At 59.3% G+C, this 20,286-nt stretch overlaps 2 protein-coding genes across 2 annotated transcripts; one reads left to right on the top strand and one right to left on the bottom strand.

Moving 5' to 3' along the window:
• Positions 1-214: 214 nt before the first annotated feature.
• cgld3 (uncharacterized protein) lies at positions 215-5,119 on the bottom strand (the record flags this gene model as incomplete). The annotated part of the gene is made up of 8 exons (XM_002956905.1): positions 215-622; positions 845-1,138; positions 1,579-1,811; positions 2,113-2,230; positions 3,098-3,181; positions 3,945-4,203; positions 4,453-4,667; positions 4,874-5,119. The coding sequence occupies 8 exons, from the start codon at positions 5,117-5,119 to the stop codon at positions 215-217; spliced, it is 1,857 nt and encodes a 618-aa protein (XP_002956951.1).
• Positions 5,120-5,584: 465 nt separating this feature from the next.
• forA (formin) lies at positions 5,585-19,104 on the top strand (the record flags this gene model as incomplete). The annotated part of the gene is made up of 19 exons (XM_002956945.1): positions 5,585-5,593; positions 5,677-5,759; positions 5,832-6,380; positions 6,553-6,628; positions 6,804-7,020; positions 7,449-7,600; positions 7,640-9,865; positions 10,906-10,998; positions 11,298-11,372; positions 11,626-11,715; positions 11,971-12,182; positions 12,388-12,574; positions 12,735-12,947; positions 13,097-13,343; positions 13,698-14,064; positions 14,419-14,880; positions 15,506-17,745; positions 17,975-18,187; positions 18,392-19,104. 19 exons carry the CDS (start codon positions 5,585-5,587, stop codon positions 19,102-19,104), a joined length of 8,424 nt encoding a protein of 2,807 aa, XP_002956991.1.
• Between the last annotated feature and the right edge of the window lie 1,182 nt (positions 19,105-20,286).

Below are 20,286 nucleotides of genomic sequence, written 5' to 3'. Positions count from 1 at the left end.
GGCACACAACGGCACACGTCATCCTGCGACACAAGCCATGAAGACTTAATCCGAGGCCTGCAGCGCATCTCGGCGCAGTATCAGAAAGGAATTATCAGTCACTACTCGATATTTTCTACACTCCTACGCATCTCATCTACTCAAGCACTTTGTACACGAAAGCAACCATCTTTGTACAGGTCGAAGACATTCCCCCCTTGTGCCAGGATTCCTCTCACCGACCCGCAAATAGGCGCCGATCAGCGGCACCGGCGGCCGACTCATCACCCCCCCCTTCCGCGGCCACCTCCCCCACTGCTGCGTCGGCTGCCTCCGTTTCTGATGCTGATGTCCCGGTCACGCCTTCCCCAGCGGCAGCGGATTGCTGACCTCCTTGGACTGATGACGCGGACATCCCCCGTGGCACAAACACGCCGCCCATCCTTTTTAATTTTCTACGGAAGGACCTCGCCCGACTGAAGGCCGCCTCCAGCGGAATACCCTCAGCGATGTATTTCCGGATCACCTCCACAAGCGCCCGGTTGTGCTCTCGATACAATGACGTGGCGCGGCCGCTATTGCCGGCACGTGCCGTACGGCCAATGCGATGCAAAAAGTCGATGGTGTTGGGCGCAAAGTCCGCCTGTGCAAGCACCAGTGCATCCACATCAGGATCAGGATCGGTACCGTTCAGCCACATCAGCAAGACATGAGCCGCGGGTACACCGACGAGGGAAGCCACCTTCCCCGTTGCCTTGTCATCACTTGGCTTGACAAGACCCTTTGGCAAGACAAAGGACGCCTAACAGCTCCTCCTGAGCATGACCATGAACTGAACCGACCACACGCTCCCCCAAGGACGCACCTGAACCACATGTGTGATGCCCTGCACGTCCAGCCCTCGTGCCGCTGCATCCGTGCACACCATAACCGTGCCGTCCTGCTGCCGCAGCGCCTGCAACGCCGCCGACTGCTCTGGCTTGGGTCGGCTCTTATGGTACACCACGTGAGGCACTTGGCCGCCGTGCAGCAGCTCGGAGACCGCGTCCGCTGAAGCGCCGTCCGCAGCGAAGATGAGGGTCTTGCCGCGGCGGGCCTGGTAGTCGGGGTCGCTGCGGACCACGTCCAACAGCGTGACGCCAAAGGACTCCTCGGAAACCTGAGTGGCCAACAAGAGCAAAGACATGGAACACAATTAAACAAGCAGCACACACGGCAGGGTTACATCCTTACAAGGAACCCCACAACGGAGCGGGCGGGAGCAGAAGGGGGTTGGATAGATATGGGGACGCGGATAGGAGGATACGCGCGGTGCGGCGGTGCAACGATAATGGAACCAATCAAGCGACCAAACAACGCAGTCTGGTGCGGCGCAACATGGCCAGGAAAAGGTAAGGCCGTAGGAGGAAGAGGCGCAGGAAGGGCACGAACGTCCCCATGTATTGTGCTGCGAAGAGCCGTTCCGTTAATACGCTTGCAGCAGCTTTTTTACGTCGGACCGGCGTTCATACACCCTCCCTCCCTATTCTGGCGAAAAAATCTCACCGCCGCAATAATACTTAATATCATCCCATTTTTTCCGATTTCCGCTACACGTACCTCCCGCCAGGCATGCGCCACCTGCGGCTTGCTGACGTGGAGCAGCTCCGTAGACACCCACACGGCGTCTGAATACATCTTCTGGATTTGCGACCCCACGTCCGAGTAGGTGATGGTGGGCATCGTAGCGGCTGATAAAATGTACTGCCGGCGCCAGTACGGGCCGTACTTGGCCTCTGGGTTGAGCGCGCGCTTGGGCCGGTAACCTTCCGCCAGCATCGCGGGAACGCCGCCTGCACATGTTTATATGTGGAGGGCAGAGGACTGAAATTACCGTCACATGGTTATCACATGGTTAACAAATATATCAACGCCTTAAGAAACTCCTGAGTGTTCTCCGCCATCGAGTGCTTCTGGAAAGGATGACAGGAGGTTTTCAAAAGGGCGTTGAAAATCTTTAAAAGTCTCCTAACCTCCCTTCTCATGATGCACCGATCGCCGACCCAGGCGGGTGGCAAGGCCGGTGGTCCCCTGGCGGAGGTGTGTGTGGGGGGAATGCGCTGAGGCGGAGGCAAAAGGGTTCACGGAGCTCACCTTGCCAGCCGGCCACCTTAATCGCCCGAGGCAGCCGGTCAAAGTCGGACTTATCCGCCAGACCCAGCTCCTCAAGGATTTTGGCTTCCACGCGGCGCCGGTCCGCGACTTTGAAGAGCTGGTGACCCATGGGTCAGTATCATATGGAGTTCCGAATAGGGTCGCGATGGGGTTAGGTGAGTAATCTCGAATTCGCGAGGAAACGCAAGGAGAAAGCATAGGGAGGTTTCAGAGCGAGAATTGTCACAGATTCTCGGCCAAGACCCTCAAGTACGCGCCAAGAACAAAGAATTAGGGTTACGTGGAAAATGCGTCGGGTCCTGAGACTCGTGTTCTTGTTCTTGTTGTTGTTGTTGTTGGCCGTGGCAGTCGTGGCGAGGTGGACTACGGAAGCGGACGGAAGCTGCTTACAGGGGCCTACGCCAAGAGAACCCCCGGCATCCCGAGCCCAGCCCGGAATCGCACCCCCACCCGCCTCGCTTCCGAAGCAGCTCTACTCCATCATGCAGTGTGGCAAAAGGTCTTTACTTTTGTCATATTAAAGATCCAATTTCAATTTTTTTATGCTCGGCACCGGGGATCCATCAAAAGCTGGTGCTTAGGAATTGCTGGTGCTCAGAAAATCACACGAGAAATCATGATGGGCAGAACTACATGAGGAAAATTTCCGCAACAACGACTAGAGAGGACGCCAACCACGTGTCTACATTATGGCACAGCTCCATGCAGCAACGTTTCTGAGTAATCGACATCCCACTGGACAGCCCCGGGTGACGACGAGTTCCCTAAGACATAGGCCCCCTCATCCAAGCAAGGAGCGGCATACATTACACACATGCACACGTGATTCGCTGCACTTTCCCTCACGAAAAAAGTGCATCACAAAAGACTAACACGTCGCTGTTGACTACGGAGCTCGCTTCGGTCAAGTTATTCTTGTGTACCACCATCGGCATTTCCCTCATCGCGGTTGCCGCCCACTTACCGTGAGAATCCGCTCCGTGGCCTTTATGTACGCATTGCCCAGCAGCAGATCCGCCTCGTCCACTACGACGTGCCGTACACGGGCCTGCACGGGCAAAGACACACAGAACGAACGTGATTATTACAGTGTACCCCGACGGGATCGACTCATGAGTCGGGGGAGCGACCCGTGAGTTGGTCAGGGCTGCAACTCAAAAGTTGCAAATGCCTAAGTTTAGCTTTACTTGTGCTTTTCAATTGTTTTTCTCACAATAAGCATTATTTTTAACTTCCTGGCAGCTCGCACTCCATTCCGTAATCCCTAATATCTTCCTCCTCCTCCTCCGCCTCCTCTTTCAGCTTCTAGCCAGAGCTTTTCTCACATCAGAGAATGTCGAGGGCGTCACGTCACCGAGCACGCACACACAATTACAGGATTTAGTTGGTGTGCTTTCCGCTTTTTTCTCTGCCTTCGCCGCAATAATCCTTGCCAATATTTTTCCTCCGTCTCGTCCCAAAGGCCCAGTTCAAGGCTTACATACAGTCACAAAATCGGTCAGCGTGAGTGCTACCCGGCCATAAAAAGGGAAAACGCTTCGGAAACCAGCACCACTGTCCCTGCGACTTAGTAACAATGTTTTAGCATGGCCTTTTCCTCCCTTTCTTCCCTTCAACCCGCACTTAACTTCCAAGCACTGTCCCCGGGGGACAAGAGTCCCTTACCTAATCGCCGCCTCCGGGCAGCCACAGTATCACCCCAGCTGTTTCCCTGTGACCGGCTACCGGTCTCTCAATGTTCCCCGTCTCCGTCCCCGCATTCCCGCTTAGTCCCGTCAAAGCCTGTAGGACATGGGGCCCCCCTCCCGTACCTGCATGCCTTCTTCGCTCCAAAGCCAGCCGTATGCGCCGCCCGCGTCGTTGATAATTGTGAGTAGCCCCGCCGGCGTGGCCACGATAACGTCGGGCGCATCAAACGGCGGCGGGTTGCTGCTGTTGATGTGTGCCGCCGTTAGCAGCTGCTCGCCGTCAGGCCCTTGGAGTCCATTAACGGTGGCCACGACTTGTTGGCACAGAGCGGCGTTGGGGCAGAGGACCAGGGCATGATACCGCCGCGGCGTCGCTGAGGACCTGGCCGGGGCGAGCAGCGGGGCATGACCTAAATCAACTTCGGTCCGACCATCAGGTCGGCTTAAAAGCCTTTAAGGTACGCTACAAAATGTCGCTGCATACACCGATTTTAAATGGAGCGATACTGATACACCTCATAAGGACCTGGCTGGTGCACGTTATGCCCCTGGGCTCTTTAACAGCCAAAAAACAACACATCGTCCTCTAGAGAAGCGACTTTGTGCAAGGATCACGCAGCGACATGCTCACCTGTCACGTGGCGCAGGGTCAGTGGGTGCTGTGTCTGGAAGGTTCTGCTGCGGCTGTGGCTCCTGTAGCTGTTGCTGCTGGTGTCGCTCCAGCGCAGCTCTCTGCTTGAGCATTAGGTGAGCGATAGGAATTACGTAGGAAAGCGTTTTGCCGCTCCCTGTCTCTGCGGTTATGACCACATTCCTTCCACGCAAGATGTGCGGAGCCGTCAGCTCCTGTGCGGTCAAACGGAAGGACTGATTTATCCGATGGGTAGTAAAGCGTGCCAATGGAGCATGGTTTCGTGAAAGCGAAGGAAAGCTTGTGAGGGATGCCATAATCGGCACATGCCATGAGGCCCGGTATGCATGTGTCGGTGGCGTAAGTCGTGGTTAACACCCCAGGTTTCGGAAACCGTACAACGACCTCACAGGAGCCGGACCTGGATTTTCGAGGGCCTGCTGAAGCCGGATGCCGCCAACGCTTCCTGTAGCACTGGTGACACCTCCAGTTCGGCGAAGCTTTGCTGCGTGTCCGAGTAGAATGTGGTATCCCCAGAAGATGACGTCTCCGCTGCTACTGCCACCGCTTCCAAGCGTGGAAGTTTATTGATGCGCTTCTTTGCTGCTGCTGCAAACCCTCGCGTGGGAACAAGCCCTAGCTGCGCCGCCAGTGGGCAAGTCGACATGGTATGGTTTAACGGAGCAAGCGGCCTCCATAATGTTGCTGAGCATGGGGTAGCATGTGATGTTGCAAAGGCCTGCACCTTATGGGTTGCGTGAGGCGCCCCTAACGAAATATGCATGGCAATTGTAAACTTTCCAAGATTGCCAAATACGCGGCTGTAATAGCGCAACATAAGTAGTGCAGATCTGCTTTTTCTTTCGGAAGGAATTTTTTCGAGATTCGTGTAGCGACTTTTCGGTTCGGCAAGGTACGGTCCTGTGGTTTGAACGTTGACACATGACAGCCCGCTTCCAGCAACACATCGGCGTCCTGCTGTCGACTCGCATTGTAACGTAATTCTTAATACCATATTTAGATAACGCCGAGCATCATTATTGCATTCCAGCGGTTGGCATAACTTTGACGCCGCTCAGCGACCATGCCTCAACGCCCAATGGCTACCTGCTTCAAACAATGCTTCTGAAAGATGTCAAATGTAAGCAAACTACTTTTCGTTGTGCCGGACGTGACTCTTTGGCCTGCCCGTCAACCGCTTGGACTTCCCTGTTGCCTCACCAGACGCAGCAAGTCAAGCAGCAAGTACCTATCAAGCGGCAGGGTACAATATCAACTTGCGAGCGGACTGGAAAGGCATTGCTTGGGTGCGTCGATGCTCACCTGCCTGGATTCGTTATGAGCTGTCGCGACCGTGACAACCCTGGTGCACACCACAGGAGCTATGCCGTCAGGTACAGCAGAACCAACCAGCCTGCTGGCATTGCCAAGGGCCTTACCGCTGCTGCTGAGCAGGCCGACCTGACTGCAGACCCGGACGCAGTAACCGGGGCCGCAAGCAGCACCGATGGTGCCACAGCAAGCGGCGTATCCCTGTCTAACCGAACCGCTCCTGTGCCAGGCAAGCTGACCATCTCAACTTCAGCAGTTTTGACAGCAGCCACGCAGACAGACCAGGAGAATGTCGTGCCGGGCTCACCCCCCACGCAACAGCTGTCCGGTGCTGTTCCCCCAAAGCTGGGAGAAACTCTTGATTTGCTAGCTGTGTACCGGCCGCCTAGGCTCATCCTGCCCGGTCCTCCGCCGGCGCCTCCTCCGGCCCCACCGCTTGTCCTGGTCAAGTACAATGGCACCATGTCAGGCACAACGGCAATCAGGGAACTGGTTCAAGCGAGTGGGAATGGGATCATGGACGCGCTCAGCCCGGGTTTGGGAGCTGCCACGAAAGGCCGCGGTCCGGTTAAACCGGTAACCACCTGGCGCACGAGGTGAGTGTCACTATCGCAGCGGTGCGTGCGCTCCTCGGGGATCAGCTTTAGCCATTCGCACACGACAGAGCTCTGCTGTGTTCTGGGTGGTCGACTAAAGCCGCCGCCCACACGGCAAGGGAAGTGTCTGCAAGGACAACCCCACAGCTACAGCTGCGCCTCCTAACCGCAGGAGCTACAATCGGAATATGGAGAGTGAGGTTATCTTGAAGCTGAAGCTCAAATCCTATGTCATCGTCGCAGTTCAGGTACAGTCAAAATGGCCTTTGTGCGCCATTCCTTTGTTTTGCTAAACGTCTTAAGAGATGAGCATAACGAAGGGGCCACATTGGAAGGATGTGCGGTAGTCCCTGGCTACTAGCATCCACTGGCATTCACTGATTGCTGCACCCAATCCTCATTAAACCAATGCTTGCTGCGTAGGTCGTCTTCACGGACCGTTCAACGCTACCCAACCTCATCCGCTTCGCGCATTCCGGCGGCCACTCCGGACCGTTTAGGCAGCTAGGCGGTGATGTGACCCTCGCGGCGGACGGGGAGCCCCGCCTAAAGCAAACATACCTGCTGGGGGCCTGCCACGCTCCGGTTCAGCAGTACCTGCGAATCACGCTGGTCGGGCATTTGAACCTGCCGGCCGCAGGTAAGTGTTGTTGGGCTTTGAGGTGAGAGACGGTCCTTGATGCAGTAAATGGCCATGCAGGTTCCAGTGGACAGTGTCACCTGCCCTTCCGCACCCTCAGTGCCAACCTACTAGGGCAGTGTAAACCCCTAGGATCGGCCTATCTAATAGCTGCGGGCATGCATTTTGCTTAAGATCTGCTGGGTCCCGCGCACAGCCGGTGGGTTCGGTTCCTTTTCAAACTCTTAGGCTTCCTCCTGGAAATGTCAGTAAAGTGGCCTTGTGGAAGAAATGCATGTAACATTCCTCCAGCCGCTTGGGCCTACACTTTTGGAAACGTGCCGAGAAAGCGAATGCTAACTCGTTTACTAAGGGGACCCAAGCAAGAACGCAAAATACTGAGAACTATCCCCCCCCTTCCTACTACATGGGCGCCGCCCTCCTTGCAGGAGTGCACGACGTGCGCACGCTCGATGTCCTGGTGCCCAGCCCGGCCTTACAGCTGGCCTCAGCCCCGCCGGGCTCTGATGCGCCGGGCCCAATCTCCCCGCCCGCGCCGAGCATGCGCCACGCTGCCATCCTACAGGGCGCGCCCTCACTGGTATGTCGTGTGACCTCGCCCCTGCCCTCCCCGCTCCAGCCCATCCTCAACGAACGATATACCAGCCCGGCCGTCGCCAAGGAGCTCCCCGCGCGGCCGCGTTACGAGCAGCACCAGTCGACGTCGTTTACCGCGGACGCCAGTCGTACGGATTCCCGGGAGAAGGGGCGGAAGCTGCAGGCGCGCGCAGGTGACACAGCCAGCTCCCGCGCAGCGGCTGCGGGGCCGCATTTGGAACCTCAGCAGCAGCAACAGCTGCAGCAGCAGCTCTACCAGCCGTTGCTAAAGGGGCAGAGCTACCCTGCACCGTCCGGAGGGCCGGTCCGGACCCGCGCGCATCCGGATACGTTTTCGCGATCCTTGATGGGCTTGGGCGGTCCTGCGGCGGCACGACAGGCTGCTGGTGACGGCGACGATAAGAAAACAGCGAGCGTCGTCGGTGCCGTAGCCGAGGGCGTGGACCGTGGTGCGGGCGCCGCCAGCGGCACTGGCGTCGGGGCTGCGCCCGTCCCGCGGCTAGGGCTAGGCCTGGGTCGCCTGCGGTTCGGCTGTTCCATGCGCAAGTTCATGATGCTTCACACGCCCATTCCAGAGGTGTCCGAAAGCAACTTGTCGACCCCACTGGAGGAGGCCGACGTGGTCAACGATCCTGTGGCTGGGAAGCCCCGGCTACTCTGTCTTCCTGATACCGGGGGGTCTACGCATAGCTGCCAGCGCTACGGCCGGAAGGTGCATGATGCGATCAGCCCGCTACGGCCCATGCCCAACCTGGTCGGAGTCGCCGACGGTGCATGGCAAGGGCACGCGCCAGCAGCGCCACCGCCAGGAGAAGCCATGTGCGGCAGCTTGCAGGTCGAGTATGGCACGGATGATGATGTGGTCGTGAGGGGCAGCAGCAGCGGTCATGGTGGCAGCGACGCTGGGGAGGATATCGGGTGCCCTTCTGACGAGGACGAGGTGCAGCAGCAGCGTGGCGGTGGTGGGGGGCCGGCAGGACAGGCTCCGAGTGCGCTGTCAGCAGGGCAGACGGCGCCGGACGGCAGCAGCAACAACCCACATGGGGCGTCGGGTGCTGAGGCCGGCATCGGCGTCCCGCCGGGTCCAGCCGCAGACGAGCTGAGCGTCGTACGCAAATACGCCATCTCTGCACTCGATAAGATGTTGGGCCACACGCCAAACTCGCAACGCATCCGGTCCCGGCTGCCGTCAATGTCGTTGCCAGAGGCCATGCAGGAGTACCTGCAGCGCACGTCCACGGGTTCGCTGCTAGGCAGTCACGGGGGAACCACGCGCGGTTCCACATGCGGCGGGGCCCCCGTGGAGCATTCCATGGCCCGCATTAACGAGGAGGTAACACCGCGGACAGGAATCAGCGAGGGCGGTGGCTACGGGTTCGGTAGTGGCGCAGCCACCTCGTGCTGCTCCTGCTCCGCAGGGCCCGGCGCGCAGCGGGCTCTGACAACGTCGATGGCGTCGCTCAGCCTCTCGGCTCGTGGGGATGCGGCCGATAGGAGCGGCTATGCCATCCGACGGCAAAGCGAGCCGCCTGCAGGAAGTGGGGTGGCGGGGCTCGAGGGCGCTGCATCTTCCTTGCATGCGCCTCCGGTGCGGGCTCCGCCGCCACCACCAGGACCTCCGCCGCCGCCGTTGGCTTCGTCGTACACTGCTCCAGGAGCTGCACCACCGCCGCCGCCACCCCCCGGGCCCCCACCACCGCCAATACTGGGTGGTGCGGCCAGGCTTTCGGTTGCACCGCCGCCTCCAGGGCCGCCGCCGCCGCCTCCCGTTTCCAGGGTCGCATCAGCCCCAGTTCCGTCAAACTGCGGTCCGCATCCCGGGCTGGTGGCCATCGCAGCCGGGAGGTCTTCGTCAATGCCGCCGCCCCCCCCGCCAGGACCGCCCCCGCCGCCAGCCGTCAGCATGCACATGGCCAAGCCTGGGGCCGGACCCCCCCCGCCGCCAGGGCCGCCGCCACCAGCTGTAGGTGTTCATGCGGCTAGGACCAGCACGCCAACGCTGCCACCTGCGACATCGGGGCGGTTGCAGACAAGCGCTCCCCAGCCGCCAACACTTAAAGGGGCCACCAACATGCCGCAACTAGCAGCGCCAGAACAAGCGCCGCCGGTGTCCGGGCCCGTGGCCGGGCCAAGCGCTTCCGACCAAGCCCAGCCCTTGCCAAGCAAGCCCACAAGCAAGCTCCATTGGACCAAAGTACCCACGTATGCGGCCAAGAACAGCGTCTGGTCTGAGATGACGCCACTAAAGGTAAGAGCAGCGCCTATCATGTCATCCAATGCTGCACCCAGATATGTCGCATGTTCATCCCCTGTCGCATCCACACATAGCCCGTGCATGGATTTGCATGGATTCTAGTACATTGTACCGACTGTAGCCGTCAGGGCCTGTTGCGTGGGCCCCTCAACCTCTCATCGAGGAAGCTGATGTCGCTGAGGACTAAGCCAGCCCGAACTCCAAGCGCAGTGGAGACTGATGGGACTGACGGTGATGGCTCTCTGTCCCTACAAGCTAAGCCCGCCAGTAGGGGATGTAGTCCAAGACTATCCAGTCGGTGAAAAACTTCAGGGCTTCCGTAATTCTGCTGCATTGGTCAAGATGCGGGACATGCCGACCATTGCGGCCCCAATAGCATCTGCCATCTGCCAGCCACGAGTAAATGGTTGCCCAGGCAGCCGCTGCCCTCGTCTTTGTCCTTGCTTCTTGATCTTTCCTTCCCGCGTCTTACAGTTTCCGTGTCAAGGTGTCGACTTGTAGTTTCCATGCGTTGTGTGCTTTGGATAGCTGAGTTCATGAACGTCGTTACAGCGGGATCCCAAGGAAAGCATTACCAGCGCATAGCATATCTTTACACTGTGCAAGCCAGTGCCCAAAGAAGGATAGGTCCTTTGGCTTCTGTTGGCGTCGTCAACCTTCACAGTGTCCTTTTCCCTGTAACGATGGGCACACATGGTCCCAGGTCGAGGTGGATTTCGCAACCCTGGAGAACGATTTTGCTGTGGCTCAACCCGCCAAGGTTTGGACGCCGGCCGGGACAACTGTCAAGCGCCAACTGCCAACGGTATCCATAACGGACCCGAAGAAGGCCCAGAACATTGCCATCCGCCTGTCCAAGTTTCGCCCGATGACACCCGCCCAGGCAAGCCGCTAAGACCTTAGAGGCACGAGCGCCACAACAGCTCGCTGTTTTTTGTAGGGCTTCCCCTGGTGTCTCGTTGTGTAACCCGCAACCTACTGATAATCTCTCACCCTTCCCCAAACTCGACCCTGCCCTGCCTCGCCGACTTCAGATTGTGCAAAAGCTGGTCCAGATCACGACCACCGGTGAGCAGCTGATGGACGAGGAGCAGCTGGAGGCCATTGTGAAAATTCTCCCAACGGAGGTGCGCCGCTCCCTTGCTTGGGGTTGCCTCTTTCCAGCCCCAGGAAGGGAGACATGCAGCTCCTGAGGAGGGCACTCCGGGATCAGCAGGGTGAAAATGGAGGTGGTGCAGTGTTCGATTTTCCGATTTTTAAGCGCTTCCCCAGCGCGGCAGTCTCGCCACTTGTTTCCGTGCGTTAGAATTTGTTGGGTGTTGGTTCGTGTATGTTGGACGCCTAAAGCTGCTCGCCGCTTGGCTGGCTGGCTGTGGTAAGCCGCAACGCACGGGGGATGTCCTTCCGCCGCCACGCGACCGTGTAGGAGGAGCGCAGGCGGCTGGCAGAGTACAAGGGCGACCGCGCCTGTCTCAATGAAGCCGACAACTTTCTGATTGAGGTAAGCCGCCATATCATGGAAAAAAGTATGCAGCTATAAGACCTCCCCGCTCGTCCCCCAAATAATGTCAATGGACCGTCTGTGGGTCCTGACCAGATGGTCACCCCGCACTTATGTGGAGTTTTGTAACAGCTGCAGCGGCCGGTGCAGAGGAGCAGTAGAAGTTGGCATGAGCATCTGCTGCTGCCCTCGTTGACCCGTTTTTTTCCCCTTCGTGCGCGTTTCCTGGTTGCCATTTTCCGCCAACCCGCAGCTCTTGCCCTTGGCTACGGACCTGGCACCGAAAATGCGTCTCTGCATCGCGATGACCTCTCTTCCGCGCCGCCTCGAGGTGCTGTCTAAGGTACGCGCATGCGCTTTTAATTCGGTCTTTTTTAGCCAGGTCTTTATCACGTCGTTCTGTCGTTTCCTGTCGTAAGCCGAGGCGACGAGAGAAGACCAGTCCAGCCAAATTTCCCCTAACTTCTATAATCACGCCTGTCTAGTCGTGACTCCTTTAACCCCTCTCTTTGCTGGTGCGTATTGTGTGTCCATTTGGGTTACATCCAAGTCAGCCGTTCTCCCTTTTCCATCCCTTGTATATTTTTCTCTGCCACAGGATCTCGCGCTAGTGTCGAGTGCCTGTGCCGAGGTGCGGAACAGCAGTTTGATGAAGCACTTGCTGAAGGTGGCGCTGGAGATTGGCAACTTCCTCAACGCGTCATCGCCCCAGGGCGCCGCCGTTGGCTTTCACCTGGAGACGTTGCTGCGGTTGCGCGACGTCAAGTCTACCAACAACCGGGGCCAGACGCTGCTGCACTTCGTGGCCAGGTAAGAGGCACGCTTAGCGCCAAGTGCCATTACGGATGACAGTCGGCGCGCGAAGTCATTGCAGATTCTGTCACGCTAAATTGGTAAATAGGTTTGCTTCAATAAACATCGATAATATGTGTCACCACCTAGGTAAGCCTTCCATCCGATGAGGCGGGCAAAGTGCATGGAAGAAGGCCAAAATGTGGTGTCGTACGATTTACAGGCAACAGCTGCGGCAGTACCCGGATGAGTCCTTGTTGGAGCAGCTGCGCTCGTGCCACCCGGCCAGCAAGCTCAACACGGCGACTGTGCTGGAGGAGTTGCGGGGAATGCGCAACAAGCTCCAGGAGCTTTCGAAAAATCTGTACACGCCAACCGGCGACCCGAACGCGACTGCGACGCCGTTCCAGGTGTGCCCACTTCTAATTATAATGAAAAGCACAGATATACAATTTTACCTGGGCATTCTGTTTTGAGTCATTATATTGTGCAGACGTAAAACGTTTTCTAACGGTTCATGACATATCTAAAGCTTCAGTTGCAATGACAGCATTTCGTGGATCCTTGCAGGCGGCCGCGCGTGGTTTTTTGGAAGATACCATACAGAAGATTGATGTGGTGGAGGTTGCTGCCAATGAAGCGGACAGCGCATTCTTGCAGATCCGCGCCTACCTGAACGGTAACAACGATAAAACCGATATGCCCCGTTTCTTCTACGTTCTGAGCTCTTTTGCGCTGGACTTGTCAAGAGCACACGCCGAAAACATCGAGTTCGATGCGCGGGTAAGAGGGCCGTATCCACGTGCGCGCAGGATCTCCTCCAGCTGTCCATCCATTTTATGAGTCCATTTCAGAACCTCCCAGCAGCAAAGCCGCGATGCTTTCGCGAACTCATCGTAAGCACCCTCCTCATCCTCCACTGTGCGCAACAGGTAGCCAGAGCAAAGCTTGCGGCGGAGAAGACGCCGTTGCGTGCTGGTTTTGGAGCCACCCGCAGCGCCAGTTGGCAGGCACCAGCGAGCGACCCGGGGCCAAAGGCGCGAATACTAAACGCGGTTCGAGCCTTCAGCCGCCTGCGCCCTTCGGAAAGAAAGGCACTCCTGACGGAGAAGGGCGCGCGCGATCGCATCCGGGAGCACAACATTACGGTCCGGCAGAGCATCTCCCATCCCATGTCAGGTCAGCACGCCGCGACCGCGCAGATGCACAATTTCCCCTTCCCCTTCCCTTGTAAACATGCTCCTGAACATAAATAGCAAGCCTCAGTGGTCATGATATATTATATTATACATGGATATATCTAGCTGCGTACCTTTTTCCTAGGGTAACTCATACGAGCCCTCCTGGAGCAGCGAGGCCGGCAGGGTACGGTATTCCTAGGCCATGCAGGTAGAGTATGATTTGTCCTCTCCTCGGCCGATGGAGATGCAACGACTTATGCAGTAACACTCTGCATCCGCACCGACTTCCTTTCCTTCGCTGTTAGACCTACTAGCCTTGCTCTCCGTCCTCCGTCCTTCGGGACCCCTGCAGTGAGCGCCAACACAACGCCAGTGGGAAAGATGCTGGCGGCGCAGGGCGGCTCTCGTACTCCGCCAGGCAGCAGCGGCGCCGCCGCCGGGTCAACTGCGGCCGCCAGCCCCGTCGCGCCGTCGCCTGGGGAGCAGACGTTGGCGCAGGGCCTGCAGCAATTCAGCCGGGAGGCTCTTCTCCGCCTCAGCATGCCCTCCGACCTCCTCAGAGCGGCCGTCGCCCAGACGCGCTTCTCCGGCTCTGGCACCGGGCCCTCCTGCACGACGCGGAAGGGCCGGGTCGTGGGGCGGAGTCCTTCATCCGGCAGCGGGCCGCACTGTCCAGCTGCCATCGAACGCATTCCCGAGGATGGCCTGCCGCCCATGGTGTAAGCGCACCACGCGTGTGAACTAAAACTTCATAGGAATGGCGCGCGCTGGGTTAACTCACTCAATCAGAATGTATAATACTGATAGCAAGCATTTATAAGCAGGATTCATTCGTCCGTGTTTGATAACGGAAACGTGTACTTTGGTGGGGATATTGAGGAATTTCTCCGGGTTGCGCGCACGGGCAAGCCATACTCGCAAATCCAACGCGATGCTTCCCATACCTTTCTGCTAGTTGGCACACACACTGGCTCATCGTATACATTATATGCTTGGGATGAAGCTATCTTGGGCTAACCTAATCCTCATCTAACGAACACAACACATTTGTGTTACGCATGTGCGGTGTGCAGGGATGCAGTGGGGACGTCCCCGCTGTTGCAGCGTCACCTTCCCTACCCGCACCACCGCCCCAAGATGGCCCCACCTCCCAAGCTGGACTTGTCCAAGCTTCCCGCCACCACCGTCCAGGACCCTTGCAGCAGCCGCAGAGTGGGCGGCGTGCGCCTTGCGGGAGGGCCGCGCCCGGCAGCGCGCATCAAGACGATCCTCACGCCGCGGCTGCGGCCAACACGTACTCCGCGGCTCCCCAACGGCTCAGCAGGTAGCGCCGGGGGCACGTCCCCGGCGAAAGAGGAACCTGGCCAAGCCTTGGAAGACGCCTCTGGCGACAACGCCTGTGGTAGTGGTGGTGGTGGTGGTGGTGGTGGAGGTGGCGGCGGCGGCGGTGGGGCCAACGTGGCTGACGGCTGCATGTCACGCTGCTTTATGTCGCCCGGAGTGGACCAGGAGCTGAGTGCTCGAGAAGAGCAAAGGTAAGCGAGGAAAGTCGTCAAGGTGATGCACGAGTGGCCGGCCCCTAAATGTATGTATTGCGTTGGAGGTGATGTGCAGGTGCGCCGATGAACCTTTCCTTTCGAGGTCCCGCTGCAATAATTCCATGTCAGGGTTGCATGTACCGTAAAACGCTTGCACGGCGCTCTGCTTTTCGGGAGCGCCGAAGCAAAGAAGTTTAGTGTAGCGGCTTTCGAAGCCGAGTTAAAGGTTGCCGGTCGCCTTATTCTCTCCCCTTCTCTTCTGTGCTACATAAACAAACTGTTGCGTGTTGTTGTTACAACAAGGGCTTTTCCACAAGAGCTACTTCCGAGGTCGCATTACCGCGTGTTTGCTCCCGGGCCTCGGCGCCCGCTCACACGTCACATTGGCCAGCGCTTGCAAGGTTTTTGAACAAGGAACATGGCTGACGCAAGCCATTTCACAGTGCCTGCGGGAAGCGTTTGTTTCATGTCCTTGCGTATAACTGAGCCGCCAGGAGAAAAGTGTGTGCTGCTAACATATACACCTCACTCGTGACAGAGCACTGGCGAACCGATGCATGGCCTTGAGGATGGAGGAGTACACGTCTCCCTCGCCGCGGCATCTCGCCCGTCGGCTGGAGAGGCTGCTGGCCGTCACGGAGCTAACTGCGGAGACGCGCGCACCCGCGATCGCAGCCCCAATACCCGACCCGGCCATCCCAACCACCACACCCGCTGACCCCGCAGTCACGACTGCTACTACTGCTGTCGCAAGCTCAGCCATACAGGTCATCACACAGCCGGATTGCCCAGCTGGCACCGTGACGGTGGCGGGCTCGGTTGCGGAAATGCGGGACAGACGGTTTGATGCCGAAGACGTGGTGGCGTCGGGCATGGAAAGAGCCGCTGGAAAAGGGCCGACAGGGGGAACCGTCCTGAGTGACTCGCCGCCGGCCCCGCATACAAGCAACTTCAGTGTAGAGGCTGCGGTCCACCCTGCGGCGCCAGCGGCGGCGGCGGCAGCAGGAGCTGCGGTGCGGCCTGGCGGCTACGCCAGCTTGCAACTTGCACGGATGTCCATGGCGCAGAAGCAGCTAGCGGCTGACGCTGCTGCGGCGGTGCAGCGGCGGCGCTCCTCCGCCGGTGGAGCCGGTGCTGCAGCGCCGCAAGCGCCGCTGCGGTCACCTACAGCTGCAGCTGCAGCCGCCGCGTCTCTGGTCGGCGCCCACGCGGCTGATAAGAAGAAGCAGCCGCACACGGATGGCGCCGCTGCCGACGCCGCGTCGGCATCAGCACCATCCACCTCAAGCAGCATTCAGTCTTCTGGCCCAGCTGCAACAACGGGCATCCCATTTCGCCCCCGGCTCGGGGTATGCGTGCAGCGGTACGCGCCCACCACCGAAGCACCGCCTCTGACACCGGTGCAAGAAGAACGCCAAAGCTGTTCCACCGACACCAGCGGTACCGGTGGAGGTGGCGGCGGCAGCACCTTTGCTCCTACATCGGAAGCAGCGCATGCAGGGGCACAACAACAGCCAATCACGATCAGCCTTGGCCAGAAGCGGTCCCGCTCTGGGGACATCTTCAGCATTCCACTGCCGTCCATTGTAGATGGCAACGAGCACCCGGCGCTGAGGAGTGCGGGCAAGCGCCCTGCCGTGGCCGACCGCAGCGTCATGTTGCCGCAAGGTCCCTGGGAGTTGCCGCAGCCACCGCCGTACAACCCTCAGCGCGATAATTCGACATCATCCTCGTCGAATCCCACCGTTACCCCCATCACCACACCCGCGAAGGACATGCAAGCCGCCGCCGCCATTGCCCCCGGTGGCGTGGGCGTCGGCGTGGACGAGGAGCTCGCGCCGAAGGCTGGCGTCCCTACTGCCAGCGCCGTGATGAGGAGAGACTCCGCAGTTGGGTCTAGAGGAAATGGTCCAGCTTCTGCTCCGAAACCAAGCCCGGAGAATGAGCAGCGAGGCTCCGAGACCTTGCCACTTGACATGTCCAGGATTGGCTACGTGCGGCACCGCTTTTATCCACCAGCCTCCTTGGCGACAGCCTTCGGGAGCCCGTTGGCGCATCACGTGGTAACGGAAGCGACGCCACGCGGCATCAGCAACGGCTCCGCTGGAGCCGCATCATCCGTTGACTCATCAACCCTACGCCGCTCTGCCTCCGCTCCGCGCAATCCGCGCACGGCGGGGTCCTCTGCCGGCGTCGACACGGTTCCGGAGCTGGAAGGCCTCACCATCAACAGCGCGCGCTGCTGCGATCACAGCGTGGCGCTCGGGCTCCAGGAGGCTACGGGCGCGGTCGCCTTGTCGCGGCGGCTGCACCGGGTGGTGCTCCAACGACAGAGGTACCAGCACCTGTACGGATCTAGCAGCCAGCAAACAGCACAGACCTCGTATCAGGAGCCGCAGGAGGGCTCTGCGCTGGGTAATGTACCAGACCAGCAGCAGCTAATGCAGCAACACCAAAGCGGCGGCGGGCTAGGGCACACGGCAGGTAGCTTTCTAAGCTACCTGCAGCAGCAGCAGGACTTCATGCCGCTGCATGCGCAGCTCCGGAACCGCGCAGCGACCCACGGCGGCGCGGCGGGCGGCGGACTCGAGCAGCTCGTGAGGTTTACGCTGAGGAATAGTCAAGGCAGCGGCCCCGTTGTTGCGGCTACGGCGCTGGGTGCCCACGGCGGCGCCACACGGGCCACAGAGCAGCAAGAGGCCACGTGGCTGAGTGCAGCCGCTGCGACGCCAGGCAGCTTGACCGCGCGGGAGGGCCAGCAGCAGCCCCACCAAGAAGAGGAGCAACAACAACAACTTGGGTTCCAGCGATCGCTCGCACGATCGGATCCAGGCAAGTATTGCCATCCGTTCGCCGTACACAGTCAGCTAGGCGATTCGCTAGGCCATGTCCTCCGCTTCCTTAACCCCTCGGCTGCTTGGGAAAACAGGGGGAAAAAGGAAGTAGCCAAAGGCAGGCATCTATGGTAGTGAATTCAGTACTGGGGGCCGCTTATGGCATCTGGATTGGGTGTAGAGTATTGCTTCCGGGACGTTCCTGAGTTCGGGATGAATCCTTGTCCCTGCCTCCATGCCCTGCTGCTTTACCGAAGGGGCGACGCCAGGGCCTGAGGATGGCGTCTTGGCGGCGGCGGCGGCGGCAGCTGCGCAGTATGCTGGCGGCGGCGCGGCGGGCACCGGGGGTGGCGACCTCACCACCGCGAACCTCATTACACCGTTGCGAGAGATCAACGCCCTGGCGGGGGCGCTGAAGCCCATTGGGCCCCTCCAACGGGGCCTTATGCGGGGCCCTCCCGGACCGCCAGGTGGGTGCTTCTCCCATATCGCCCATCCCATGGCGCGTGCTTGTGTGTCTTTCCGTGTCCCGTCGCTGCTTCAATTTGTTATTAGAGACCCGTACAGCCGGCCCCGAAAAGCTGCCTATGATGCATGCGGGTTGACCCTCCTCATCCCTTTTGATGATTGCTCAAAACTCCACCTGCCGGATGTGTGCTGATGATGTACCGCAGGGGAGGCGCCAGCTGCGGGCAACTTCGTGGGGCCGCTAGCGTACAACCTGGCCGCCCGCCGCGCTCGACATATGCCTTCCACGATGGTTCAAAGCAGCTGGGGTGAGGCGCCCGCACCCGCACCTGCGGCCGCCTGGCAGGCTATCAACCCCGCAGATTGGGACGCCTCTGCCAGCGCCGCCAGCGCCGGCGGAGGCGGGGCCAACGATCTCTCCGACCAAACTGCCCACACGGCAGGAGGCGCTCTCTATCAGCAACCCCCACATCAGCACCAACAGCCGCCACCCTACCAAGCTTCCATGTCCTGCGACTGCCTCGACCCCCTGCACCCGGACATGCACCTCGCATGGCCGACGGGTGGCGGCGGGGAGGAGAGGTCAGCAGCAGACGCGAGGCCGTCGCAGGGGAGGGACACGCACGTCACATACACCGTGTCCGCTACAACGCCCCTCGGTGATGTGGTGGAGCCGGCGCCACGGCCGAGGAGAAAGACGGTCGCGTCGGACATAGCGCCGGTAACGAAGGCCAAGGATGCGGCGACCACGGTGGGGTCCCAATGGGCAAACAGGCGACGTGCTACCGTGGACGTGGTGGGGACTAGCGCAGTGGGGGCTAGCATTACCAGCAGCTCGGCAAGCGCTGGCGGGCAAGGGGATGTGGCGAGGGGTCTCGACACAGGGGAGCTGGGTATGCAGCCGTACGAGCCCAAGTAGGGATGATAACCAAAAACCGCGACGAGGCAAGTGGGGGGATAAGGAGTAACATATGTGCATCGCAGGGGGTGGGGGCAGGGCAGCGATAGGCGACAGGCACACGGCGCCGTGGCCTCTTCTTCAACGGGAATTGCGGGTTCGATGTGGATGCGGTGAGGAAGGAGCATATCATGCAGGGGCGGCGTGGGTGCATTGACTCACGCAGCATTGTGTTCACCTCTTCCTGAACTGTAAAGGATAGAAAACGTGCGAGCCGGAGCATTGCCTGCTTGTGAAAGTGTTTATTCACCCTACTTGCTCCCAAGTTGTAGGGTTGACTAGGTGAATGTCGTATTGGTGTGCACAACCAACGGCCTCAGCGGATCGCACCAGCATGCCATGCTGGGGTTCTGGGGCTCCGGACATAGCTGGGGACTCCGTGGTTGACTCCATAGTGGATGTGGTTCCGGCGCTGGCCACGCCGTGACTCTTGTGGCTTTACGGGCTAGAGCCAATGTTGACAGCACATGCAAACACTCGGCATTGCAGCTTCCCGTCTTACATATGGAGCAGTGCTACCGTGTGAGAAATGCATGCCTATGGAGCTGTTAGCGGTGCTGCAGATACTGATGAGATTTGCAGTGCACTCTGCACAATGGTGCGGATAGCGGAGGCACACAGTCAGGCGGTTCAGGTAATGGACACTGGGTGCTAAGGCTCCAACTCCGAAGGGAGGAGATAGGAATAGGTATGATACATTTATTTTGTCGGCGCAATATTGGTGTGGAGCGCGCTTGTGCATCACAGCAGAATTGTGTGCGATCCGGATCCGGAAACTGGGTGCACGGTACTCTTCTTGGCACCACCAGGGGCGGGGCGGGTGTCTTACCTGGGGAGTGGGTGTTTCGAGACTGCCCATGCGGCGTATCTACCAAGTACATACACGCCCCTACCACGTACCCCGCATGCGCCAGTGAAACTCCCAATTTACCCAAACGCCCAGTCCGTGGAGGGATGCCTTGAGATTCACCGCGCAGGTTGCGCCGGCAACTTATCCCAATGAAAATGTTCCCGGTTGTAAATTGAAACCATGAATAAACGGCAGCAGCTGTTCCATTCCGTGTCCCGCCCCACCGGGGTATATGAGATCACATCACCGCGTTAGCGATAGGGTAAGCTTCGCGGCCCCTATTCATGAGGCCA

This window comes from Volvox carteri (assembly GCF_000143455.1).
Source record: "Volvox carteri f. nagariensis unplaced genomic scaffold VOLCAscaffold_67, whole genome shotgun sequence".
Classification (NCBI taxonomy): domain Eukaryota; kingdom Viridiplantae; phylum Chlorophyta; class Chlorophyceae; order Chlamydomonadales; family Volvocaceae; genus Volvox; species Volvox carteri.
The sequence above is the reverse complement of the archived record's forward strand: the minus strand, read 5'-3'. Positions and strand labels throughout refer to the sequence as shown.